Source organism: Primulina eburnea, chromosome 4 (assembly GCF_022965805.1).
Source record: "Primulina eburnea isolate SZY01 chromosome 4, ASM2296580v1, whole genome shotgun sequence".
Classification (NCBI taxonomy): domain Eukaryota; kingdom Viridiplantae; phylum Streptophyta; class Magnoliopsida; order Lamiales; family Gesneriaceae; genus Primulina; species Primulina eburnea.
The window spans coordinates 41,270,463-41,297,671 of record NC_133104.1 but is presented as its reverse complement, the minus strand read 5'-3'; the positions used below and the strand labels follow the sequence as shown (position 1 = coordinate 41,297,671).

The following is a 27,209-nucleotide window of genomic DNA, read 5'->3' as shown; positions in this document are numbered from 1 at the left end:
CAAAAGAATATTTCGTAAAAAGTCTGTGATGTGCGTAGCAAATGCATGTTTTTAGAAAGGCTTAAACGTGATTGTATGATTTAAAATATTTTTAAATCAATTCATCAAATATATTATAATTTGGATTAGATCACGTTAGCGTACCATGCTTGGGTCTGTTGCAATTTATTAGGCGCACGTTGGAGGATGATATATCTCTATCCAATGTGGGCCAATTCGGTATGGGCTTAGCTTTTAAATGGCACTCAACTAGAGGGAGACGGGTTTTTCGAAGTATTAGTGGGCCTACACTTCTTCGACAAATTCGAAACAACATAAGTTAAAAGAAAATTCCGAGGGGGGACCTGAGATTCTCATGGTGCTGGGACACACAAGGGTCTATTTCTGTTTATCCACAAACTAATGGGACCGTTACAAAAATATGATTTTTCTTTGAGTATGAGCGGAAAACTGGTTAAATCTCAAGCACACATGGCAATTTTCCCCCGGGCCTCCCTCTGCAGGGAAATCCCGGAACAGAGCGAGTGCAAGAAACTGTAGATATCTTCAAACTCGTCTCGATAATAATAATATTAATAATAACGATAGTAATAATAGATTCAGTTTCTTCAAACCGGCCTGCCTTGTTATTATTTTTGAAAAGAAGACGAGGACGGAGATTTTATCCCGATTCGAAAATTACTCGAACCCTGAAAATAGAGATTAGGACGGCATGGAATGGGGTGAGATTGTGAGAAACCCGCCCTCATCCCGTCGCGCTTGCCATCCGACACACACACACACCATATTTTCATATCTCGTGAAGGAGATTGCATTGATGGTAACTTTCCAGCAGGTTACACGTTGACCGGTGGCTATCTGCATGTCTCCATGCAATCCGTGGGCTTGTTGGCCTTTTTCCATCTCCATGACTTCAGGAGAAAGGGCTCACTAGTTTTCTTTTCTTAAAGGTCCGATTTTTGAAATGAAATGTAAGTTGATATTTGTTTTAGATGTATTTGAACAATATAAAAAGTTAATGTAGGATCTTTATCAAAAAATGATTTGCCACCTGCGAACCAACTATTTTGCTCCCACTCACAAGCCACAAGTAATCACCGTCAACCCTTCACGATTAAAATACTCAAAATTTCACAAAGCTTAAGTAATCGTTCACGGTTCATCAGTAAAAATCTGCCCCCATAATATTTCCAATATAATCCTAAACCAGCATTTGCAGAACAATTTTTTTTTTTTAATAAAAAGACAACAGTACGTACTCAAATGGAAGAATCTGCCCAAGAGGCTTTATTTGAAGGAAACAAGTCGATTTCACCGAGTCATTCATTCCACGAATACAACTTGGAGTTAACGAGTTACCTGAGCTCTATCCTGAAATGGGTTTTTCTTGATTATTCTAGTATGTGGAGAACTGGGATTTCTTGGTCCATATTTTTTATACTAAATATTGCTGTTCCAATTGTCTCCCACTTTATATTTTTTTGTCCGGACTGTGATGTGATCCACCAGAGGCCTTATAATGTAATCGTTCAGTCTTCACTTTCGCTATTTGCTGCACTTTCTTTCATCTGTCTAACTTCTTTCGGGCGTAAATATGGGCTTCGGAGGTTTCTGTTTCTCGATAAACTGCGTGATGAAAGCGAGAAGGTTCGACAGGGATATGCGCTGCAGCTTCGAGTACGTTTCTGCATTTTCATTGTATAGTCTAGTCTTGAATAAAAACATGATTCGTGGTAGCTAGATGAAGATCGTTCTCCAATTCTAAGTCTACTTGTTGACACAGAGATCAATGAAGCTGCTTTCAGCGTTTGTTCTCCCCTGTTTCCTTGCCAACTGCATGTACCAGATATGGTGGTTCGCCTCCGGAGGAAACAAAATCCCCTACCCATGCAACACGATTCCGTTCAAAATCATCGGATGCATGCTACTGCTGTGCTCGTGGCTCTATCGTACCTTGATATGTTTCCTCGTCTGTGTACTCTTCCGCCTTACGTGTTACCTTCAAATACTAAGGTTAGAGGACTTTGCTAAAGTCTTTGAACACGAATCTGATGTTGTTTCAATCTTGATCGAACATCTTAGGATCAGAAGAAATCTTCGGATCATAAGCCATCGGTTTAGAGTCTTCATTTTGTCGACATTAATCTTAGTAACAATAAGCCAGTTTGTTTCCTTGCTCGTTACAACTGAACCGAGCTCCAGAGTCAACATCCTAACAGCTGGAGAACTCACGGTAATCCCTCATCGCCACCTGTTTAATCTATTTCACGTGACATTCAAGAAAAATTTAATAAAGTTCTCGACTTGTTCTGTTTCTGTCATACAGTTGTGTTCCTTAACTCTGGTAACGGGGCTTCTGATCTGCTTGCGAAGTGCAGCAAAGATAACACATAGAGCACAGGCGGTTACATCTCTGGCGGCTAAATGGCATGTCTGTGCCACAATCGACCCGTTAGATGCTCTAACTGATGACATCCCAACGACTCAGATTGTTTCAGCTGAAGTGGCACACTATCCGATCACTACTGCCAACTGGCCGGATTCCGATAATGAAGTAGGAGATGGAGATAGCGTGTTGGACAACACAAACTTGGTGCCTATTTTTGCACACACTGTATCTTACCAGAAAAGGCAAGCACTAGGTAAGTAACTGCTAAACTTGTTGAAGTCAGCATTCAAAGAGAACGTATGTCTAACGGGCTATTTGTGTTTCAGTGACATATTTCAAGCACAACACAGCTGGAATTACCTTGTGCGGCTTTATGCTAGACAGGACGTTGTTACACACGATATTCGCGATCCAGCTTTCTCTTACATTGTGGATATTGAACAAGACGATCGGGATTTCTTGAGTGTGTTGTATAATTAACATAAGAGAATGTTTTGTGTTGTAAGCATCAAATATGTATAGTTTTCACATTTTAGGTGTGATTAGTGTTATACAGAGAGATGATGATGATTTTTTTATGTCTTGAAAAATCTGGGATTTGGTTTCAAGATATCTTTCAAATTAAGTCTCTATACATAATCATAGGAGACGATTCTACACCAGTTTTGGAATGTGCAGAAATGTTGCGGCTTGTTTTGAAGAAGAAATACTCATTTGGTTCTTGGTGAGTCCACAATAATCATTGAATAAACCATTTGCATGTGATTAAAATTTGTTTATCCTAAGATTAGTGTTGCAAGCAAATACTTCAATGAAATCACACGCGAGTACATTTTACGTTTATTGTATAGCTATTACACGTGCTCCAATTATTGTATTCTTCTTCATTTTTAATGTCATTCGAATGATCTTTAAGTATCCTCAATCTTTAGACAAATACTTGTGGCACAAGTCTATTTGACGTCAAACTTTAGCTGGATTGGTGCTTACAAGATTCAATGACCCGGATATGGACCTAATCGAGCTCAAAATCTACCATTAATCTAGCTCAAGCTCAATTTGTTGCAAGTAAGAGATCAAGCAAGAAGTTTGTGAAATGTTGGTGGCACTAGGGTTGTAAACGAACTCAGACAAATATTTTTTTGTATTTAAAGTTATCGAAATCTAACACGTTCAAATATCTTTTAACACTTATTTTTCTGTTCGCGAATCTTGATATTTTATGGATATAATGTTATTTTATATTTTCGACCTTTAGTTCCCGAGTGTTAACGTTCAAGTAGTATGAATGGCTCAAGAATACGTTTCAACATTTTGAATCGAATTCAAGCCATAAAATTTAAAATTTTCAGATTTCAAATTAAACTCAGATTTACTTACTTCAAATCGAATTCAAATATTAAATTTTATTAAGTTTCGACTCAATTCAATTCGTTCACATCCCATCCCAAGTAACAGTACACCTTCCACAGAACCCAACCGTTTGTACACCATAGACCAACCACCGAATAGATTTTCCTCTACTTTTCCCAGAAACATTTAGTAACGCAACAGTTTGTTGATATAATTTTCACTTTATTTACGATTCATTTAAAAGATAACACCATGCAAATAATTAGGGACAAGGCCAGTACAGCCTTAACTACTCCTGTACAATGACTGACAAACAAAGATAAATTACAGAAACCAAACTGGCATAATACATAGTTACCTATCTGCTCAGGAAAGAACTCGTTTCCTCGAGTACACCTCTACGATACAATGTACGTATATATATATATATATATATATATATATATATATATATAATATATATATAGTACATGGACACTTTTACAAGAACTTGCTCTTCTTCATGCAGGAAGGAATACACAGCGGTTGGTGGGATTCTTCCTTCCACCACCAGGTGATTCTAATATTCACTCGGGGTGTAGATTGAGTAAAGAAGTGGTGCTTCTATACAGGGATCGCCTCGCCATTTTGTCTTTCTTCGCATGTTAATACAAGGCCTTCGATGTAGGTTGGGAGAAGGAAACAGAGCCAGCGGCAGCCTGTTGAGATAGGCTCGGTAGGTGGAACGATCATGAGCACGTTGTCGTGGCGTCTAACAACCCCCATTACACTTACAGTACTTCCTTCTTTGATACAGCTGCAAAGAAAATTAAAACGACAATGTTAGATACACGTTTTACAAGGTTATGAACTCAAGATTCTAAGACGTGCTTTTGAATAATTGTTAAACATATATAAAAGTACTGATTGGTAATCTCTCATGAGCTTGAATCTTAGAGAAAAAAGTTTTTTTAACATCGTGTCAGAATAGGAGATCACAAGTTTTGAAGCTACCTAAGCATCGCCTTAAATAATTAATCAAGTTAGACCAGGGTTGTACCTTTTGGGCCTTGGTTACTCAAATGTAGGAAACATGGACTTGTACATGCACACTTCTATAATAAACTGGACATATAATCCCCGATTTCCATTTAAAATGTGAGCGGTGCGTTACTATTTAAAATCATTATTAGATCCATCGCCTTTCATGGTTTTGAACATGTGAGAAAAAGTAATTTCTAACAATACTCGGATGAAACTACAGTATTCAGTAGTACCAAAATATAGTATCATCTCCAGGTAAGGATATGCTGATTCAAGTTAGGTTTCAGTTTCCAGCCCATACATAGAAGAAGAATATTTTACTAGTATCTTCGGAGTGTAAAATGTCTAATATCAAAGGGTAACTGGAAATTGAATAGAGAGGACGTTATAGAAGCAGAAATAGAAATCAGATGTAATGTGCTGCTCCGGCATATATATAAATGCTAACATGCACACAAAATTTATTACCCTTCTTTAAGGCGCAGTACATGGTCATCACTTGACAAACCTCTGTCAGAAAGCCAGTGCAGAAAGTTCGGAGACAAATCTTTGTTATCTTTGGTTACATCGACGACTGTAGCTGGTTTGACAAAAGGCGCAACCTTAGCACCGTAACCTGCTTTTACTAGAGCTCTTAACCCTGATTGGAAGTCTGATATATAAAAATCTGCCACATATTTCTGTGATTGGCACAAAACGCGCAGAATCACAAAGCTGAAAGATTGTTCGTAGTCAACAATACAAAAGCTCACACATTCAAATTCCACATACAAGTATTTATTTTGTTATAGAAAGCTCCATATACAAGTATACTCTAAATATATCCAATAAAAGTTAAAATGTCGACATGTCATGGAAAATGCAATCATTCATAGTTTCACTCTGTATTACTTTTAAATTTATAATATAACTTGACATCTGACCTCTGAATGACTGCATCTCCAAGAGAAGAAACGCTGTTTAGGGTTCCCCGGTTTTGCACCACAGCCTCTGTATTCATATAATTCCGAGGAAGCATACACACATCTTGGTATCTTCTGGAATGAAGTTTCAAGAGGTACACTACCACAAGTTACAACCTGCGCGTATAATCATGGAAAATCACCTAGTTGGGTTGAGTAACACAAAATGCAAAAGCAATTATAGGCGACAAACTAAAAAATAACTTTTTCTACAACATATAATGACTGGAAGAGCCAAAACACAAATTGAAACTGGTGCTATCCCAAAGAACAGTAATTGTTTTCCGTATGAAGAATTGCTTATATACAGTGTTTTAAAAGACACCGCCTCGCCCCCATTTTTAGAAAGACGATGTAACTGGGGCGCTGTTAAAAAATAGACCGCCTAAGCCGTCTAGTCGCCTAATTTAATAATTATATTTTTAAAACAAAAAGATTCTTATGCATATTTTCAATCAATTTGTAATAGATAAAGATGAATAATATGTCATTGAATTTGAGTCCGATACTGTTGAATTATTGGATAAATATGGAAATGAACAAAAAAAATTTAAATATTTATGTAAAAAAGAAAAATCGCCTAGTAACCGACCATGTGGCCGCCTATGAGCCTAGACGCCAGGTGGTGGGTGGCCGCAAACTTAACGCCGCCCGCTTTTTAGAACACTGCTTATAAGTAACCTTTTTCTCACAAGGAATGTTCTCTTGCTGATTTGTTTCAAACCTTTATGAATTTTATTAGTTTTGAATCTTGGTTACTACTGTATCTGTGTATCATAATCCAAGTGATGTCCAAAAACATGAACCCCAATGTATGTGACCCACTTCAAAATATAAATAATTGCCAGTAAACGAAGTATTAAAGAAAACGGACAAATGAAAAGAAAAGGTTGAATCTTGGTTACCAAGGATCCTAATGTTAAGTGATACCTGAAAAATGAACTCGAAATCGTGTAACAGGATTCAAAATAAAATAACTGCCAACGAATCAGAAAAGAGAAAGGCTGGATGGGAAAATTATGGTAATGGTGGTAACGTGCTACTGTAGATGATGGACACCTAAATACTGGCTAACGGGTACTGGATCACAAGAAGATCTTTGCACTCTTCAACTTTAAAATTTACCAGTTTATTAACAACCACATAATTGTCTGCGCGGAGTGCCAGATGGCATGGGTATATTTAGTAATTATATTACAAGAAAGCCCATTGCTGTAATCACTCCTGGTCTCTTTAGTGTGGATCTTTTGTTCCTTCTTCGTGCTTTATCATTATTTAACTAATATCTTGTATTTCGATTTTTTAGGTCATATAAATAAAATAGACACACACAACAATGTGTACGCAGTATTATTAATAGGTGTCATTAAATCACCGACGACAAAAACCGATGCCACCTACATTGGATAAGTCAGTATTTGGGCTGATATGTTTCCATTCCTCTAAAGTTTAAAGATAGCTGTACTTATTGATTTGGAAATTAAAAATTCAAATTACACCAGGATATTATCCAGCATACCTCTGTCGTGCATCGACTTTCTTTTACAAATATTGGAAAGACTTCAATCTTTTAAAATTCCACATACTTAACATTGATGAGACAGAAGACTTAGAGAGATCTCCTGGAATTTAATGCAATGCATGTCAAACTAACATCATTAGGAAAAATGAGGTATCACATGCTAATGAATGGTGAAGGTATTCAGGAAGAAAGTATGTGACATGAACTAGACAATCTTAATGAGTATATTCGGCACCAAAATATTTCGCCATGTGGAGAAAGTGTTCAAATAACGTTGAAGACAACTAACGACCAAAATGATTATACGCATTAATCAATCCATTTGTTCATCGTCATCATGCGACAAAAATTGACTATTGCTTTTGCATATTACTATTTTATTTATTAATGCAATCGGCCACTAGAACCAAAACAAATGAATTCTGATTTGCAGGTCTAGAGTGGTAATCGAAAATGCATAAAGATTTCAATAACCTTAGCAGCAAGTACAAGATCGAACCAGATTTTCAAGAATTCAAAGAAATCAGAAGCTGTCCCTTCCTTTCATGTTACATAGAATCATATTGAAATCAGCATTATAAAGGTAATAACTCTCCTCCCCTTTACTACAAAAGAAGTCATGTCCTTGTACCATTTCGAGTTTTCAACTGAATAATACATTGTTTGTATGGCCGAAAAGTGAACGTTTTTTACTTATCGAAGTGGATGACTTCAAGATAGAATTATGATTCAATTTAATATGGATGGACCAGTATACTCGCTAATTGAATATTACACAACATCCAGGATGTTGAACAAATGATGTAAAGAACTGATTTCAAGAAATTTCAAAATGGTCCACAAATAAAGTTCCTTCCGCATTTAGATTCAGACTATGCACCAACTTAAACATCTCAAAAAATATCCATTAATCTCAGCTGCTTAAAGATAATAACAAACAATTTATACCAGAAAAAATCATGAAAATATCACAAAAACTGTAAAAGTTTGGTGTAAAAAAATTACCCCAGTGACCTTGACGTACTGTCCATCGATGGCGCCCCTCAGCTCAGCATCAGGATACTTCCTTAAAAACTGTAAAACCCCATATTTTTTATACGCGAAATTCCAAATTATAATAATCAAGGCAGCCACTAAAGCGGCAATCACAGCCACCAAAACCACCGCCTTCTTCACCGACGCCAGGAGAAAAGCTCCAACCACCAGCCCCATAACAACCACCACCAAGGATACCCACAATACAACCCTCGAAAACCTGTAACCTAGCTTCACCTCCTCCCCCAAGCTAGTAACAGCGGAACCGTACATGTTTTTATTGAACGAACTCGGTGCTGAAGGCGCGTCGAGCTGGCCAGAGCGGCGATTGGAGTTGGAAGAGCCCAACGGGCCCGATGTGATGAGGCCCGTGGGCTGAATAGGCGTCAGAGGACCCGAGAATGAGGAGGAAGATGACTTCTTATTCATCTGCCCGGAGTTGGACAGCTTCGGCGGCATGGGGCCGGAATTTGGCCCGGATCTGGCAGATCCACTGTTATGCTGAGAAGATGACGGAGGACGGGACGGAAGCTTCGGCGGACCCGTCGGAGTGTGCGGGTGATCTCCAACGCCATACATTTTACCAAGCTCGCCGGATTTCTTCACGTCACCACCGGTGTATGGGACGGCGCGTGAAGCCATAGTCGGCTGCCGTTCCTTGGACTGCTGCTCCGGCCGACCCGAAACAAACAAGCCATTGCTTAACTGGTGAGAGCCGGTTCGAGTACCCATTTGAAGCTTCTACAGCGAGAATGAATTGGGTAGCTTTGTGGGTCGCAGGAACAAGACAGAAGCTTTTAGTGGGAGTGAAGTGTTTTTGAGGGAGAAGGTGATGGAGGTGCGGGTGAAATGACAAGAAAGGGACTGGGGGCTGGGGTTCAAATGACATCTATGCCCTTTGTCTGTGTGTTTGGGGAACAGTTTGGTTTACTGTTAGGATTCTTAAAAATAGACCTAATTTCGGTAGTCTGTGATAATACTCAATCTAATCTCCTTCTTTCAGTCATATTTCAATGTTCCAACAGATTCTTGCTCGCGTGTGAAATGACACGAATATAAATTAAAGTGGGTCTCATGGTAGGCGATATCACGGATCTTAATTTGTGAGACGGATCAACCTTCCTCATATTCATAATAAAAATTGATACACTTAGTATAAAAAATAATATTTTTCATAGATAACCCAAATATGTGAGACCGTCTCACACAAACTTTCCTATAAATTATAGTATCACCGTTTTGAGCTTTAAACAAATTTTGATTGTCATAATAAATATGAATTTTTATATCAAAATATTATTTTTGATTGTAAATATTAAATCAAATCAAACGATTTCATGAATATGAAACTCGTGAGAAATAAATTTTCTCTTAAATAAACGTCATACTTGTTATATTAATCCATAAAACCTTGTTAAATTGATACTTTAATATGTCAAGTATTTAAAGGAACATATATATGTGATTCATTAAAATATTTGTAAAGTAGATTACCTGAATGGTTTGTTTTGAATTTTCTTTAAAATAAGGCATTGATTATTAAGACAGAGATTTAAATAAATACAATATCTAAACGTGGTTATGGTGCTAACCTGAACATCTCTATCATTAATAACTTGTTTTGTACTCTAAAATCTAATTGCAATCTTAATCCTGATGTAGATTTACGATTTCACCCCTATTGAAATTAATTTTCTTTTTGGAATTCTCTTGGAGTTTTTTTTGTTTTTTTTGTATGAACATGTTGACAACGACGTTGGGCTGTCTGTGTGGTAGGCCCAACTTTGAATTCAATTAGGCCCTAAAATTATTGATCTATTTCTTTGCCGATCGCACACCGTCTTAAATGTCTTCTCGTTGTTCGATTCGGTGAGTTTTATAAGTTTTTATAATTTGTTTATTATTTTTTTCAAACATTTTACTTACAAAAAATAAATTATTTTAATATATTTTTTGCACCAAAATATTTTATTTATGTCTTTCACATATTTGATATTATCTTGTCCATAAGTATTTAAATATCGTACATGTAGTCGATTATTTTAGCAGATTCCTTATTTTCAAGTGAGTAAAAACTTGTGTAAGACGGTCTCACGGATCGTATTCATGAGACGGATTTCTTATTTGGGTTATCCATGAAAAATTATTATTTTTTTATGCTAAAAGTATTATTTTTTATTGGTAATATTAATGAGTGAACCCGTCTCACAGATTAAGATCCGTTGTCTCAAATTCAAGCGTACGGCTTCAAATTTCAAATTTCAACTTTGAGATATGAAACTTTGATTTTGTGCGAGTATGGAATTATTCATTCAAATTGACCAATTGAAAACGATGGCCGATCAAAACATGGTAAATCTTTTTACGAGTTTCGGTCGACTCGAATTAATTTATAAAATTAAAAGTATATTATATAAAACAGCATGTGTTCTAAAAAAACTCACTCAAGCTTCGCTTATACGTGCTTAATCTTGAAGCTTTACAAAAATGCATCGCTTCAGAGAAAAACGGAAAAAACAATTAAACTGTAGTTTGATCGAATAAAACGTACTTAAGGCGTTTAATTAAGTGTATTTGAGCACAACTAAAAGCATTTATTTATTTTTTTAAAAAAATTATTTTGAAGGTATGCATTTTTATTTTAAAATAATAATTTGGGTTTATAATTTATATGTCTATTTTTAATTTTAATTATGATTAACCATGTCTGATAATGATTTGACAAATATTTAGCATTTTTTAATGTGATCTAGTTGCAAAAACAAATAAAGATTGTAATTTTGAGATTATTATGTTTTTATAAAGGCAAAACTTGTGTGAGACGGTCTCACGGGTCGTATTTGTGAGACGTATCTCTTATTTGGAAAAAGTATTGTTTTTTATGCTAAGAGTATTACTTTTAATTATGAATATCCGTAGGATTGACCCGTCTCACAGATTAAGATTCGTGTGACGGTCTCACATGAAACTCACTCTTTTATAAATATGAGAATTAATACATCAAACTTAAATTTATCATATTTATGTATTATTTTATCTATTTATTGGTTTGAGATAATTACAATTACATTAAAGATAAAAAAACGTTTTTTCAAGCTTAATTCTATGCTAATCTCGCTTAAACTTGAAAAACTTGGAGCTCGACATCCGCGTTTCGGAGCGGTTCACGCTTTTTAGAACCTTACATATATATATATATATATATATATATATATATATATATATATATATATATAAAGATTTATGAGATCGTCTCATAAGAGACATACTCAAATATATTTGCAGGAGAAATAGATAGAACCAGAGATATAATTCAGGAATGAGGTGTTGATGACCAACCCACTCAAATCCCGTCTCACCTCATTTCATTACCTTCCCTACTCCTGTTAATCTAAATAAATCATGGCAAAAACTCTCAGTATTTTGGAATCATATATTTTTCATTATCAAACATATTAAAATAATATATCATACACATTATTTATTTAATGGTAACTCTAATTTATTTCATATTATATTATGTAAATTTATACAAAATTCACTATAAATTATTTTTCATTAATACGATTATAAAAACATAACAAAAGTAAATAAAACATGCAGTTATTTTCTCCATATTTAGCGTATTATTTTTATTTAAAGTATAACACTTTAATTTTTATAATTTTGAATAGATAAAAAATGTAGATTATTATTCACTTCAGTGATAATTGAGTTGATGATGATTTTAAATAAATTAGACCACATTTTATTTTCATGTTCTCATAGTCTCACGGATTTTTCTGAATTAATTTATTTATAATAACAATTAATATTTTTTTGGATGATTAAAATTAGAGATCTAGCTTATTTTTTCCTCGTTTTATATAAAAACATTGTGTATATTTTTGCCAGAAATATTTTCTTATAAAATATTTAATTATAAAATAAAATTAGATTTGGTGGATCAGGAAAGCAGCCTTCTTTCCTCATCGTTCCTTCAACAAAAAGGACCGATACACAGAAGACCGAAGCTAGATTTAATGGCGGCCTCCAAGTTCCAAGCCCTGTGGAATCACCCCGCTGGCCCTAAAACGAGTCAGATTCTTTATCTTCTGCTATCTCTTTCCCCTAGCTGCACGTATTTGTTCTGTATGCTCTAGGTATCAAGATTTCATATATATCAAAATTTGAATGGTTTGATGAAATTGGTGTCATGGTAGGTTTGATACCTCAGATGGGTCCTTTTCAATCGTAAAATCACTGGAAACATAAATATTTTCATCACTGTACAGAATTGACCCTTTAAAAAAAAATAAAGAATCGATCTTTTCTTTTGGTCTCTTTATTGGTAAATGGCTTTACTGTCTCTGTTGACTTGTTTCAATCCTCAGTTTTATTGAGATTGGACGGAAACCTTTTTCCCATGTTTTTTTTACTTGGGCTTGTTTATTTTAGTGTAATTTGTTTGCACGACGATGCTGTTTTGGGAGGAAGTGTAAGGTAGCGAATTCTCAACCAGAATCATTGCTCACGCAGTATGTTAAACCATGTGGGAGTTTTTCAGATGTGCCAGTTTTTTTTTTTTTTTAATTTATCGTACTTTCGGTCTTATTTGTAGTGTATAAATGTGGTAAATCACTGCTGTTTTTTCTTATCTACATAAACTCCACTCACTTTAAAGGGATGGAGTTGCTTCTTCATAGATGGTAAACGGGTTCATTCTTTCCTCACATCCCTTTTGCTGGTATTCGACCAATCAATGAATAGCCACCTTTAGGTGTGTAGATAAGACATTTATTGATTAAGTATATTTGTTTCATCCACATTTGGTTTAAATTCTACGAAGAGTAGAGAGTTTTATATCATTATCTTATACATATACATGAATTTATCATCCATTATTACATATCCTTCATCATCTCATTATCAGAACTAAACTATGCATTAAAGTAAGTTAAATGTCCCACGATGGTTGAATTAAGTATTTGATAGTAGTATGTATGGATACAAACAATCTTCTCTCTTGATGTAACTTTTCTTTTGGGGTGGAGTTAGGTGCAAGTCACAAACTTAACATGGTGTCAGAACTCATATTCATGTTTATGTGTTGAACTGTCCTATGAGCTATCCGCTACTATTTTGTAAACTTCACGGTCTAGTGGATTATTTTTGTGTACGAGGGCTATGTGTTAGATGTACCACATCGGCTGGATTAAATCATTGGAATTTGTATATATGGATTTGGACAATCTCCCGCTCACTGACTTTGTTTGCTATTCATTATCTACAAAATTCAATTTAGTTTAGGCTTTACTTGATTTATTGTAATATGTTGCAGTTCATTTCTGGGCACCAACCTTCAAATGGGGCATTAGCATAGCCAATCTTGCTGACTCTACTAAACCACCGGAGAAGGTTTCGTATCCCCAGCAGATAGGTGAGTGATGATCAATCATGTCTTGCATTCATTACTCACTGTACTAGTTAAGATTCTTTGTTCCGCCTCTTCTAATATTATTCATTTTAGGCTCTTAACAAACCAAGTTGCTAACTCTTGTTTTGACTTTTGTGCAGCTGTTACAGCAACTGGACTTATCTGGTCACGTTATAGCACTGTTATTACCCCGGTAAGTCCAATTCTTGATATGACATGCCTCCTCTCTTTCTCTCTTTTATTCATGCCTACCCCTTTGTTTTTGATCCATCATGCATCGCTCTGTCTGTCATATTTTACAGTATAATCCCGTTTTCATTGTTTATTCGGAGATCGAGTGCTTATTTATACTATGTATCATGCTATATGTCCGAGCATTCTTTAGTTGTTTGTTCTGACATATGAGAGATTTCAAATCTGGACTGCAGAAGAACTGGAATCTGTTTAGTGTAAACGTTGTGATGGCGGGCACAGGCATTTACCAGCTTTCACGAAAGATAATGTAAGTTGGTTTCATGTGATTTCATATGATTAGCTTCGTGTTGTTTTGGATCATTTTTGTTGGCCTGTGTTTACAGGCACGATTATTCAAACAAGGAGCAGGCAGCCGTGGCCAAAGAATGATGACGAAAATGGTTGATTCACCTGATTCTTGTACCTCTGCAAGCTATTTCCAGGGCTGTTTATTTTTTTTGTTCTTAATTTTCTCATTTCATACATGTTTAATAATCGAGGCATTATGGATCTTGGAACAAATGAGCCTGGAAAATTTAATGAACTTCTTGTCTATGTTCAGATCCACGATTTTCAATAGTATGTTTTCACTCTTTTGGTGTGGATAATTCAGCTGAAATTAGAAGAAATTTCTCTACTTTAGTTACATGACACAACGTATGAAGAGATTAAATTGTAACTGTAGCCAGATCAGAATTTCTTAACTTGAAAACGGCTGCCCCTTTTTCAAAAGCCGACACCTGCGTCTATCTGCTTCAGAATATCAAAGCTTAGACTCTGTACGTACATCAGTTCTTTTAAATATTTTTGTTGTTTATTTATATATGAAAAAATTAAATTCGTGTTTGAACAATATTTTTAAAAAAGTTTTTAAGTCTGTTCTCAATGTATGCTCTTCAAATAATTAATAGAGGTTTTTTTTTATGTTTTTAGAATTTTTTTTTAAAAAAATTCAACTGTAAAATCGTTTTTATAGAATAGTTGTTTAAACATTTTTTATTCTTGAAACAATTTTTAATTTTTTTTGTAAAAATATTTTTATAAAAACGTTTTATAAATACTTGTCTAAAAGACATTTTTGTGTTTTGAATATGGTATTCCATGTCATATTAGTTTTATTGTGGCTTAAAATTTTAATTTATTTTGCTACTATATATATCTCGTAAAAAGAAATATCTAATAAGTTTTTATTTTAAAATAAAATATTATGTATCAAATTTATAATTAATTTGTATATAAATAATTTCAGAATATAAAACAAACAATATATGAGTTAATTTTAGTTTAGTGCATGTTTACGGAAACGAGTATAGTTCAAATTAATTTTTTATGTACATCCCAACATTATTTATGTATTTGTAAAATTAATTGAAGAATATTTTTATACTCTTTAAAAAGCTTGGGTTAAAATATAAAATCTTAAATTTTAGAATAATATTTAATATCTAATTTATAAATGATAAAAAATTTATGAAAAATTTTTAGAACATAAAAATTGTAGTTGGTAATATGCAAAAATAATACATTTATGATTTGAATTTCAAATCAAAATCTTGTAATATAAGGAAAGAAATCAACATGGATAAATTTTGTCAACTAAGAAATTTTACAAGGTGGAGACAATGGCACGAACTTATGGACCAAATAGGTAGAATCAAAGACTCAAAACTGTACACAACATTGGAATTAGCTATCCAGCATAAAAATGGAGCTCTCAAGTGCGATCTGTTAATTTAGAATTTATAATAAGATGCATAAAAAATACATCTCCACAGGGAGGTTCCGATACAAATGGCTATGATCTCAATTTCCATATAAAAAAAAGGCTTCAAGCAAAGAGTAAAAAGACATGCAAACGTTGTTTGAATCTGTTGTTCTGAACAAACTAAGGCTCTATAAACCATGGGAAAATGCTCTTTTTAATGTCCATAATTTTCTTGGAGGAAGTAGGAACCATATCTCCCAACTCCAACTGACGGCCCTTAAATTTGATTTGATTTTGGATCAAATTCATTTGATTGTCCCGACCTTTCTACCCCAAACTCAAGTCCAACGTGCTTTCGTTCAGATCTTGACGTTGTAGAGAAGTATTCTGTAGAGCCTATAAAAGAGCACACTCAAACACGTTTATGAAAAATATATGTTCCAACTCAGGCAGCTGCTTATTCAGATAGTTAAACATAATAACACACACATGACACAAATACCCCGTAACATACAACAAAAGGCAGAGTAAATCTCCGTGTACATTAAACAGTAAAAAATCTCTCTCAACAGGTGACTTGAGGGCAATCTAGATCCCAAATTTGGGAGATGGAACTGGCAAATTGAACAAGAAATTGAAATTGCGAGGTGCAAGAAATGTGCCAAAGAAGTAATCATTTTCTCAAACAGAAAGTTACAAGACACGGATGGTTGAATCCAAGAGTATATTATCCTAGGTTTAAAAACGGCCAGAAATTCAAAATCTCATCATTGAGGATAAAAGTACAAAGGCTAATAATGTTCGACCCTGGGATCCAAACTCCAGTTATGAAAATAGATGAAAAGAAAATTTTCGTAAGAAAATCACCTGGTTTTCGTCTATTGGCACATCATTAATGTCAGGCTTTTCATCGTACTCATCACACTTGGAGGTTGCCTCGACTGAGTCAATTTCAAATGGCATAGTTTCATCCTCAGCCAGTTCGCACGACTCGTTCTTCTCTTCTTCAAAAACAATAATCTATCAAATTTTACAGAAACAGAAGACAAATGTTAACTACTTGTCAAGGAGACGCTACCACATAAAGAATAAGAACTTCAATTCTAGCATTTCACAATGAGTGTATGTTCTTGAAACAGCCGACTTCTTTTTGTCATCGAGGACATATCAGTTCCAGGAATAACCTAATTTCCATGTTTCATTCAATTCAATCATGCAACATTAGAAGGACACAATTTATAAAACACCAAGAGATAGACTCTTAGTCTAATTTCACGAATGGACCACATATTTACATGATAATGAACTATGACCCTTATTCATGAATCGGCACATTAATGGCCCTTCAACAATGCTTGTGTCCATGAATTAAGAGGAATACAGTTTGTCCAAGAACTGGCGCTTCATGTTTTTGCTTTAATGTTTCTTCAGGTTTCGCTTAAAATGAGATCAAAATTTTCGAAAGCGGTACACCACTTTAAGCTATAGTTTGGATTATCAATTAAAGCTCAAAGAAAATTAACTAAAAGAGATGCAGGATCAATCAAGATTTACTTGAAATAAAATATATTTTGGGCTTTGAACTTTTAAAAGTAATTCAAGTCTCAAGCTTGAAGTTTAAAACCCAAACAATAAACAATCCATACTTTATATTTCAGATAGTTAGTTCCGAAACTCATTTCCATTTCAATGCACGTGTAATTTCACAGAAATGTTAATAAAATATTTTTTAATTTGTTTCAAGAAAAGTCATCACTTATCTAGGACCGTGCGAGTGGAACAAGAGATAGATGAGGTTGACCAACATCCCCGACATTGTCCACGAAACTGAACGAGTGAGCCAGGAGAAATGGTAAGATTCTGAACAGTTTGACAAGCAAGACATTTGGCACTAACAGCAAAATTATAAGAACATTGTGTAGCAGATTTGATTTCCTTAACTTGATAATGATTGCAACTCTTTCCGTCTAACCACTACAGTTGAACCTTACTATGTATCCACAGTTTCAATGACATCCACTCGAAAACAAATACATTTCCAATATAAAACCGAGCAAAAGCAAATATCACACCCTGACTCCTCCCCGTGGAAGTCGCCTAAAAACTAGCAATTTCCATACCCATTCTCTACGCGCAAACTCAGGCATCCGCAATTTGGAAATCGGTTTAGTCTATTCTACACAAGATTATCACGTGGGTTCTCAAATTTTTATAGAAGTTATACATATATATTGATATTGATGATACAAAGGCTAGTTTGACCACAGTAGAGCACTCCAGGTTTAGGATATAATCCTCGAAAATCCAGTTAACACTGAATCACTGATCCCCGGTTTCCAGAAAAAGAAACCCACATCATCTGAACCCGAAGATCCAATTTCTCATGATGAATGCCACAAATAACCCAAGCTAATACAATCCTACACTTGAATCCATCCTTCCAAAATGACCCATCCACGCAACCCACCAGCTTGCAAACCAGTAAACACGCAATTCCAACACTAATAATCTCAAGGAAAATCAGAGAAACTCACCGGTATATACTTGAATTTTTTCTTGGGCTGCTCCTCCACTGCGTCGGCTTCGTCTTTATTAGAATTCTTCGAGTCCACATTTCCGTTATTATTGCCACTATCCTTGTTCTGGATAGGATTGATCGGTGTCCACTGGTAAAGCAACAGGTGGGGGGATGCGTTGCTTCCGTTAACCGCTCTGTTACCCGCCGCCGCCGCCGCGTTGTGGTGATTGGAGTTTGACGGAGTAATGGGAAGCCACTTCTTCTTCCACCTGCGAACCGGCCCGGTAAATACAGTTGTAGGACCGTATCGAGTCGAGGATCGGCCAAGCCTGGCCCCAACTCCCTCCATTGCTTAAATCAAACGTGCGGAATTGCTGGGTGGTTCACTTGGAAAGATCGTTGCGCAATTTAGTCCTTAGAGAAGAATAGATTTTTTTTCAAAATTTCATATCTTTTGACGTTTTTAAAACTTTAAATTCATATTGTTTAAAAAAAAAAAAAAACATTAAATTCATAGCTGCAATTTGATTTGAAGATAAAATAAACTAATGATTAGTAATGTAAATGATAAATAAAATGATTGTTGTAGGAATATAATATATGATGTTATGTTTAATATGATTTTTAAGTGTAGGATAATTTTGAATTTTTTGATGAAATTACAGAATTGCCATTTCTTTTTTTTTTCCTCTTCGACTCCGACGGCGGCGACGGCGACATTCCGGCAATGTCGATGCAGCCAGCAGTCAGCGACGTCGACGACTGCCGACCGATCGGAAGTTATCGGTCGGTGGTCCGGCGTCGGCTGGTTCTCGGCGGCTGTCGGCGGCGATCGGCCGGAGACGGCGGCGGGAAGTGGTGGTGATTTTGGATATAAGAGAAGGTAAAATTGGAAAAATAGGAAGGATTAAAAGTTGGATAAATAATCTTAGAGGGTGAGGAGGTATTATTTTAACCCACCTAATATAACATAATCATTCATAGGAGTTATTGATTTGGTTAAATAATCACGCGTACCAAACAAGGGATAAGCTGGGTTAAAAAAAATAAACACACCTTATCATCCCTACCAGACAGGAGTATTACTTTTTATTGTGAATATCGGTAGAGTTGACCCGTCTCACATATAAATATTCTTGATACCATCTCACAAGAGACATATTTTTAAATCAATAGTATTTTTTTTATTTTTCCAACTGAAATCAAAGAAAACAAACTACTTGATTTGTGAATTTCAAACCCTTATTTACCCAACTCTTTTAGTTTTTTCAAAAAGTTTAATGTTAATAATCATATTAAAAGGAGTTTACACCTATCATATAAAGTTTATAAATAAACTATATTATACTCAAATGCCACTTATTAAGTCATAATATAATTAGCAAAATTATTATTAAATAATAGTTCGAAATCATGATAAGTAAATTAAACCAAGTTTCATTAAGAACCTAATTGATCGAGAATCTCATTTGTTACAGTTGTCTTGAGTGGGAAGGGCTTTTGTCATTTGGTGTATTCGATCCGTTTTACGAGAGAAGCCTGTAGTTCACTCTCACGATGAAAGCCCATTCATAAGGCCCATATCTACGATCTATTTATACATAACATTGATAGGGTTCCGTGGCTACAACATCACGCCAGAGTGAGTTCCTTCCTCTCGCCGCCAAATCTCCTCTCCCAAATTTGTATTTTGATGTTTTCATCTTTTGGATTTCTTTTAGAAAAGAAAGGGGCTACATGTACTCCAAGTAAGGGTGAATAGAAATATATATACCCTTTGATCTTGATATGCCGCAAGCGGCTGTAGCCATATTTGAAAATGGAGAAGTTTACTGGCCGGTTGTTGTTCTCTTGTCGACAAATCTGCTTACCGAACTTCTTAAATTCCCCCCTTTATTTGTTTCTACATTCTTTGAAGATGTCTTCTTTTTGTGGATATGGCTGGCCGTGTAGGAAAGTGGAGAAAAGGGGGCTGAGCTTTGTGAGATTGTAAATTCTCGATTAAAATCAGCCTACGACCCACATAAGATTGTGTGCAAAAATTATACTTTTTTTTTTATCGAAAATAATTCATTTTAGAAAAATATTATTTTTATAGGTTTAAAATACTGTTTTTTATTATATATATATTTTTATTATATACTAGTACAACGACGCACGCGTTGCGTGCTTGTACGATATGTTTTTATAATTTATTTGATTTATATTTAAATGAGGATCAAAATATATTTATAAGAAATAATGAGTGGCTACATTATAATTTTGATATATGAACTAAAAAATAAATTAAAAAAGAATAAAAAAGATCCAAGCAAAAATTGAACCTACAACCTCATGATTAAAAAACATAAGATTTATCCACTAAACTACATGTGACTTACTTTTATTTTTTAACACTTTATTAATATATATAATTAGTAATGTAGAGAGTGGGGGTGAAGGGTATTTTAGGTATTTTAAAAAACAGACCAAGGAAGTTATTCTAACCTACTCAGCCTTAATAAATAGTAAGAGATATAGACACACACACGAGCATGATTGATTTTTCTTACAATAAAAATTTGAGACGCTGTCTTAAAAAAAACTTGCTCTTTATTATACTTGGAAAATCAAAACTTTCGATAGTTGTTAATCATTATTTATGAGAGTAGGTCTTTTGTTGTGAGACAGTTTCACGAATTTTTATCCGTGAGACGGATCAATGTTATCGATATTCACAACAAAAAGTAATATTCTTAACATAAAAAATAATATTTTTTCATAGATGACTCAAATAAAAAATCTGTATCACAAAATACGACTCGTGAGATTGTCTCACACAAATTTTTGTCTATTTATAAATGAGTACGTGAAGAGTATCATTAGAATATTTATAGAGATCGTTTCACATAAATTTTTGTCTATTTATAAACGAGTACTTGAGGAGTATCATTAGAATATTTATACTTAACTCGTCAGTAAGGAATCTTATAATTTCAACAAGTTTTCAAGTTCTCAAAGTTTCATCCTATCTTATAATCATTTTAGTCATTAATATACAGAATAATTCATATCAAGCGATGTCTCCATGTGTTTCCTTGCAAGTGGTAGAGCTTTGAGATTCAGTTCAACAAAGGCAATTTTGCATAAAGAATCATTACCGTGGACAAATTCTAAATATATTTTATATGATATAATCATTTACATTTTAAAACAAGACCCATTGTTCTTGTTTATACAAAAAAAATGCCAAGAATCCAAGATTTCACGCACCTTTAGTACTTTTCTTGGCTTAAATAGAACAAAAGGATAAACCCATAACTAGAAGATAAATTCCTACACTAAAAAATCTACATCATAATCCAAGTTTACATTTTCTGAAGTGCCATACAATTTGGCATCCGGATCCAACAACAACGAAGATCTTGGCTGGTCTTGCTCTTACTCGACTTCAAATGTTCTGCCTATAGAAACCAATTTATTTCCTAGTTTTATAATTCCGGCGATGGTCTAGTCTCCGTCTCAATGATGATAAATAAGGAATATATATGCAAACTTGAGCTTTTGAACGAGGCCAATAAAAACATGGGATTCTGATTCCATCACATAAAGCATACTAATTAAGAGCTGCAGCTAAGTTTCCGGTTCTAACGCCTGCTTTAGCTGCAAAATCCTGCATGCAATAGTACATTGTCTGCACGGGCACCGGTCGAAAACCCGTCGACCTACTTCCGGCCAAGACCTCGCCGGGAAATGCCGTATTCCTGCTTGCAACTTCGTTTTGGGTTCGTTTGTAGGAACCAAACCACTTAGCCTGCATGTAAGTGATGCGTCGCCAAGGTGGCACGTGAATGCCAGCACTTTCCATTGATTTTCTTATTGCATTGGACATAAGCCTCACAACCTGCTTGAGCTGGTCGGGTCTCCCGACGAAAATTTGTGGAAGAAGTTTGAGTAAAGAGGGATAGCAGCCAGTCGGACGAGCGATGGTGAACTCTCCCGCGATAAAAATTTCGACTATGTAGCGGCTGCCTCCGGTGTTCACGTCAATGTATTCGTAGTCTCCGGAGGGGCACCGGCCTTTTTTTTCCCACTTCGATTTGCAAAGACCTGTATTTTTTGATGAATTGAAAATGTCTTAGATAAATGCTTATATTAATGGGAAACATACTTGCCTAACTACATATTGAATATAGGAAATGTGACTCTGGTCATGCTTATCCACTTGAATGAAAGATAAAAATAAATTGAAACTTACTGATAATGATATTGAAAAAAGTATATAGCAAATATTGCACTTTTATACTATATCTGCGAGAAAAATATCAAAATTATATCAACTCCATAAACTTCACAGAAGCCAGAAACTCACCGGCATCAAAGCCTCGATCCCGCAACCGCGCCATTACTCTCCGTTTGAAATCCGGCGACGAGCTTCCGTTGCCATCAAATTCTCCGATCGCCGCTTCCACCTCTTCAAGAATCCTCCTTTTGACACCTCCGTCATCATTTTCACGATCAAACAGCAAATTCTTCAAAGAATCTTCCAACTCAGAATCATGAGAATTTGTTTCCGATGAGTCGTCATCATTAACGATCTCCTCTCCATCTCCGTCTCCTTCCTCTCGATCTTTTACCTCCTCACTTTCTCCGTACTCCATGATTTCCCTCTCTAAATAAGAATACACCATATCAGACAAATCCGCCGAGTGCTCGCTGCCACTGCTCTCGCAGGACCTGCCGGCCTTAACCAGCTCATCGAAGGCGGCTGCAACCCTTCTGAATTTCACCGGAATATTCACCATCGCAAGCATCGAATTCCCTTTTCCGTATTGCTCGAGTAACAGTATTGATCGAATGGATAAATGCCCGGATCGTCACTCACAATTATACGCAGAGATGAAAATCAAATACCAATCTATGTTCAGAAATCTTGTAATTATGTTGCGATTATGGCGAAATGGTGTGAACACTTGTTGGTATAAACCTTCGGTGAATGGTTCATGGAGTCATTGGAGTGAATGAATGAAGACATAGTGGCGTTTATATATATATATATATATATATACACATGAATCATATTTAGTAACTATTTTAATCCTCTGATGTCTTTTATTTTATTTCTATATATATAAATATGTAATATAATATATTTTTTAATTTCCCAAAACATATTTTACTTCTCTTTGATAATTTAAAATTAATATATTATATAATATAATGGATATGAAAATATATACTGCGTTAATGCTAATGTATAATTAATTATATATCACATTGAGCTTACGCCGCAAAATTAATGCACGCCTTTTTTGTTTTTTGACAATGAACCTGGAACGAAAACAGGCCTCGTTCGGTAGTTAATCTGATCCGACTATCTGCTCTAGTTCAAGATTATATAAGAAATTCAAGAAGTGGCGTACACCAAAGTTTACATTATAATAAGACAAAATAACAATTTTTTTTACTAAAATTAAAAGTGAGATTTGGTAATAAAATTGTCTTTGTATCTGCGTATTATTATAGCAATATCAATACAGCATTTGGTTAGGAGTGTTTTACAAATATATCATTTTTTTAAAAATTTATTAAAGTTATCTTCTTATTTTTTAATAATTGAAAGAGGATGGGAGTTTATTACAATTGTGTAGAACTCGAAAATTTATAATAAATTTGATATTTTGATGTCAGATGTATTATGAGTCATTGACGTTAAAGTTATCTTTTCTTATAGTATTTTTTATTAATATTGATTTCAAATTAAAATTTATCAAAGATAAATTTAATTTTTTACTTAGATAGAGTGTGGAATCCCATTTTATTTATGTAAAAATGTTTTCATAATATAGATTGGTATAATAATAAATGATATAATATTTACAAATAACAAAAAAATGTCAAATAAATGAAGTGAAGTAAGTTAAAAGTGTCAATATTAGTGAATGTAAAAGATACACGGATATTTTAATTAGTAAAATTAATAAACCAATATCACAATATTTACTTTTTGGGTTGTTTTTATTTATTTTCTTTATAGAAGCAAATACTCTTTACTCGCAAGCAAATAGTTTAGCTATTTATCATTTACAAAAAAAAAATTGAAAAATACTAACTTTTGATCTCTCAAATCACAACAATATAAAAAAATATTGATCATTGTATATATATATATATATATATATATATATATATATATATATATATATATATATATATATATATATATATATATATATATATTAAGGCAAAAATTTGTATGTGACGGTCTCACGGGTCGTATTTGTGAGACGGATCTCTTATTTGGGTCATCCATAAAAAAATATTACTTTTTATGTTAAGAGTATTACTTTTTATTGTGAATATAGGTAGGGTTGACCCGTCTCACATATTAAGATCCGTGAAACGGTCTCACATGAGACCTACTCATATATTAATTTTAACTATCTGACGTGTGATCGAGCGCTTACCAGCCATATATATTTTTAAAAGTTAAGTTGATGTTTTAACACTACAATTCAAATATTTTAAATCATACAGCAGTTCAAGTATCACGTTTCAATTGTTCTACCCAACAAAGACAATAATTGTACCCAACAATCTTCTTCAAAAAAATTTCCACTTCTTGTGATAAATGAGAATCAAACCCGCGACATTGACTCTGATATCAATCGTAGAGGACCGAACGCTTATCGTTTTACCAAAAACTATAGTTGGTGTTAATAGCATAACTTAAATATTTTAAATCGCACAGAAACTCAAACATCATGTTTCGATTACTCTACTTTGTATAGACAATTATTGCACCAAAAATATTATTTTTCATTGTGAAGTAGTGCATGTTACATCTTTCTAGTTTCTATGTACGAATTTACAATCTTGTTAGAAGACGTGAATTTACAAAATGTCAAATTATAACATGACGATCTTTATTCTGATTATAGTAAAATGTAATGCAAAAATCATATTGTTTATTTATAACTAAGAGGGTATTTGATTAAATTTATTTAAAATAATTTATAACTCATATATCTTGTCAGCTGAGTTTATATTATGTGAAGTCTTATTTTAAAAATAATTTGGTGCCCAATTTGATAATCCAACTCATGGCGGCCACCTACGTTGTTAAATGGTAATATTCCTCTAAATTTTTATTTATTTAATTTCTAATTTGCTACTTGGCCATGGACGTGGAGACTCGATGCCGTTGGTAATAAGGATGACCAGGTTCAATGAACCTGAATACCGTCCTGATACAATGAATCTTTCATCCCACAATCGAATATTCAGTATATATCCTTATGATTTGCATGGAGAACAAACAAATTACTGCTATTTTTGTATGTATCCTCTTTTAGGTTCATATGAATTTTGTTAACAAATTGGATTTATATGTATTCGATCACCGTAACGTAATATATTCGAATGCCAAAAAGAACTTGATCTCGACCATATATGTAAAAATCATTATGTATGTAGACATGGTGGAGATCAAGTTCTTCGGCATGCGAATGCATTACAAATATTATTTAATTTGTGCTGAAGTTTACTTTAATTATTTTGTTTTAAAGTAAGATCACTGGACTTATGGAACTCAATAATTAATTTCGAATGGAATGAATTCAGCTTAAATTTGAGCCCCAGGTAGCAAGTAGAGTCGAATTCGAACATTCTGTTCATAATTCATCGATGATGTCCGGATGTATTGGATATGAATTTGGTGGACAATTATACCGGATCGGGTTGGTTTATGTTCTGGTATGTGGTAGCTCGTGTGAAAATATCCGGGCTTGAAATATCTACACACTTAAGAGAATTGAGAACGTTAGTGGAGCGTCGGAAGATTCTTTGTCGTAACTACTCTGACGCTCAAGTGAGTTCAAATATTTTATCTTTGGAGAATGTATAGAGAATATTCGCATTTATTACAAGAATATCCGAATCTATCATTGTCAAACATATATGATATTTAGAAGAGAGAAAATCAACGATGACTTTGTTTTCAGTGCCCAACTGTTATTCATGATGTGATGGCGTGTATGCACTGCTCTCTGACATTGTCAGATATGACAGCTCATACTACTTTCAGCATAGTCATATGTTGAAAAGTGGAACCTAGACACGATAATTTAAATGGCTGATTAGCTCAAATTCTATAAGTCGTCAAAGTAAATATACATTAACATGTAAGATTATACATTTCAAGCAAGATGAGATGTCATAGCGACAAGTCCAAGATGCATCTGCATACAAACCAGGTGAACAATCAAGTATATTTACACCGACCGAAAAAAAAAGACATCCAACCTGTCCCTCATATTAACAACATCCAAAGTAAAATTTATAAAATTTGTTGAAAAAAAGAAGAAGAAGTCAAATTAGACGAAATATAAACCCCCATTATTCCTTTGGTGCAGATAGAATATGCTAAAGGGAATAAAGCTCAAGCAGATGGTATGCTAAAACGAATTCAAGAGTAAATTCTAGCATTTGTGCAACAAAAAGCAACGTAGACGATCAAAGAGTTTGACTTAAAAAACAAGAGAATCTAATTCAATTTTCCATTCCTAAATGTTTATCTAAAAAATTATACAGTCTCTAGTTCATGATCATACAAGCAACGTGTGCTATATAAAAAATGTTCCAGCAACAAGATCAATTTATATATATATATATATATAAAACCAGTGGAATAATGTTTTTTCCATTACATCCTCGAAAGAGGAAGAGGCAAGTACAACCCAAGCAATAAGCATTAGGGTGTCCACAACGCTGGGCAACATTGTGTTGGCTTTTCAAAAACTGATATTTCAAATACAACATTCAAAATTGAACGTTGGGTTTTTTTTTTTTTTTTTTTTAATTCATCACTCTCCCGGACAAAAGGTGTGATGCAAGACCCTCTGTCCGGGCAGTTGTCGTCCCCAACACTATCAAAAATTTTCTCCATCATTTCTCAAGACTATATATATCCACATCTTCTTATTATAAATGGCGTATAAATTCCACGGTTCTTTCAAAAAAAAATAATTGAGTTTTTCAAATATCGTAAGAAATGCAAGCTCTCAAAATTCTC

General features: G+C 34.3%; 5 protein-coding genes and 1 non-coding gene across 7 annotated transcripts; 3 read left to right on the top strand and 3 right to left on the bottom strand.

Annotated features, from left to right (window-relative positions):
- The first annotated feature begins 862 nt into the window (after positions 1–862).
- On the top strand, positions 863–3,463 carry LOC140829899 (uncharacterized). Of its 2 annotated transcripts, XR_012117574.1 has the most exons (5): positions 863–1,677; positions 1,784–2,233; positions 2,327–2,642; positions 2,716–3,113; positions 3,322–3,463. XR_012117574.1 is itself a non-coding variant. In XM_073193184.1 (4 exons), the coding sequence occupies exons 1-4, from the start codon at positions 1,264–1,266 to the stop codon at positions 2,850–2,852; spliced, it is 1,317 nt and encodes a 438-aa protein (XP_073049285.1). In that variant the 5' UTR covers positions 863–1,263; the 3' UTR covers positions 2,853–3,447. The 2 variants fall into 2 exon arrangements, 1 of the variants encoding a protein (XP_073049285.1); XM_073193184.1 differs by having other exon boundaries at positions 2,716–3,447.
- Positions 3,464–3,978: 515 nt separating this feature from the next.
- Positions 3,979–9,103, bottom strand: LOC140829020 (uncharacterized membrane protein At1g16860). The gene is made up of 4 exons (XM_073191961.1): positions 8,255–9,103; positions 5,689–5,844; positions 5,234–5,445; positions 3,979–4,538 (listed from the first exon to the last, which is right to left on the bottom strand). Exons 1-4 carry the CDS (start codon positions 9,014–9,016, stop codon positions 4,346–4,348), a joined length of 1,323 nt encoding a protein of 440 aa, XP_073048062.1. The 5' UTR covers positions 9,017–9,103; the 3' UTR covers positions 3,979–4,345.
- Positions 9,104–12,200: 3,097 nt separating this feature from the next.
- On the top strand, positions 12,201–14,495 carry LOC140829019 (mitochondrial pyruvate carrier 4). Its single transcript, XM_073191960.1, has 5 exons — positions 12,201–12,361; positions 13,605–13,703; positions 13,841–13,893; positions 14,129–14,202; positions 14,279–14,495. Exons 1-5 carry the CDS (start codon positions 12,307–12,309, stop codon positions 14,322–14,324), a joined length of 327 nt encoding a protein of 108 aa, XP_073048061.1. The 5' UTR covers positions 12,201–12,306; the 3' UTR covers positions 14,325–14,495.
- Positions 14,496–15,658: 1,163 nt separating this feature from the next.
- LOC140829018 (uncharacterized) lies at positions 15,659–18,593 on the bottom strand. Its single transcript, XM_073191959.1, has 3 exons — positions 18,174–18,593; positions 16,507–16,659; positions 15,659–16,035 (listed from the first exon to the last, which is right to left on the bottom strand). The coding sequence occupies exons 1-3, from the start codon at positions 18,504–18,506 to the stop codon at positions 15,967–15,969; spliced, it is 555 nt and encodes a 184-aa protein (XP_073048060.1). The 5' UTR covers positions 18,507–18,593; the 3' UTR covers positions 15,659–15,966.
- A 1,362-nt stretch (positions 18,594–19,955) lies between these two features.
- Positions 19,956–20,044, top strand: LOC140831303 (small nucleolar RNA snoR109). The gene has a single exon (XR_012117871.1). It is a non-coding gene; the product is annotated as a small nucleolar RNA snoR109 (small nucleolar RNA).
- Positions 20,045–21,355: 1,311 nt separating this feature from the next.
- Positions 21,356–23,148, bottom strand: LOC140829898 (uncharacterized). Its single transcript, XM_073193183.1, has 2 exons — positions 22,509–23,148; positions 21,356–22,246 (listed from the first exon to the last, which is right to left on the bottom strand). Exons 1-2 carry the CDS (start codon positions 22,948–22,950, stop codon positions 21,753–21,755), a joined length of 936 nt encoding a protein of 311 aa, XP_073049284.1. The 5' UTR covers positions 22,951–23,148; the 3' UTR covers positions 21,356–21,752.
- Positions 23,149–27,209: the final 4,061 nt, after the last annotated feature.

Coding starts and splice junctions, on each gene's coding strand:
- LOC140829899 (XM_073193184.1), top strand. CDS start 1,264: ATGGAAGAATCTGCCCAAGAGGCTTTATTTGAAGGAAACAAGTCGATT. Junction 1,678..1,783: donor GATATGCGCTGCAGCTTCGA/GTACGTTTCTGC, acceptor TTGTTGACACAG/AGATCAATGAAGCTGCTTTC. Junction 2,643..2,715: donor CCAGAAAAGGCAAGCACTAG/GTAAGTAACTGC, acceptor TTTGTGTTTCAG/TGACATATTTCAAGCACAAC.
- LOC140829020 (XM_073191961.1), bottom strand. CDS start 9,016: ATGGGTACTCGAACCGGCTCTCACCAGTTAAGCAATGGCTTGTTTGTT. Junction 5,446..5,688: donor GGAGATGCAGTCATTCAGAG/GTCAGATGTCAA, acceptor TGCCAATCACAG/AAATATGTGGCAGATTTTTA. Junction 4,539..5,233: donor GTACTGCGCCTTAAAGAAGG/GTAATAAATTTT, acceptor TTTTCTTTGCAG/CTGTATCAAAGAAGGAAGTA.
- LOC140829019 (XM_073191960.1), top strand. CDS start 12,307: ATGGCGGCCTCCAAGTTCCAAGCCCTGTGGAATCACCCCGCTGGCCCT. Junction 13,894..14,128: donor ATAGCACTGTTATTACCCCG/GTAAGTCCAATT, acceptor TCTGGACTGCAG/AAGAACTGGAATCTGTTTAG. Junction 14,203..14,278: donor CAGCTTTCACGAAAGATAAT/GTAAGTTGGTTT, acceptor CTGTGTTTACAG/GCACGATTATTCAAACAAGG.
- LOC140829018 (XM_073191959.1), bottom strand. CDS start 18,506: ATGGAGGGAGTTGGGGCCAGGCTTGGCCGATCCTCGACTCGATACGGT. Junction 16,660..18,173: donor AAAAATTCAAGTATATACCG/GTGAGTTTCTCT, acceptor AAAATTTGATAG/ATTATTGTTTTTGAAGAAGA. Junction 16,036..16,506: donor TGCCAATAGACGAAAACCAG/GTGATTTTCTTA, acceptor GCTCTTTTATAG/GCTCTACAGAATACTTCTCT.
- LOC140829898 (XM_073193183.1), bottom strand. CDS start 22,950: ATGCTTGCGATGGTGAATATTCCGGTGAAATTCAGAAGGGTTGCAGCC. Junction 22,247..22,508: donor GGATCGAGGCTTTGATGCCG/GTGAGTTTCTGG, acceptor CAAAAAATACAG/GTCTTTGCAAATCGAAGTGG.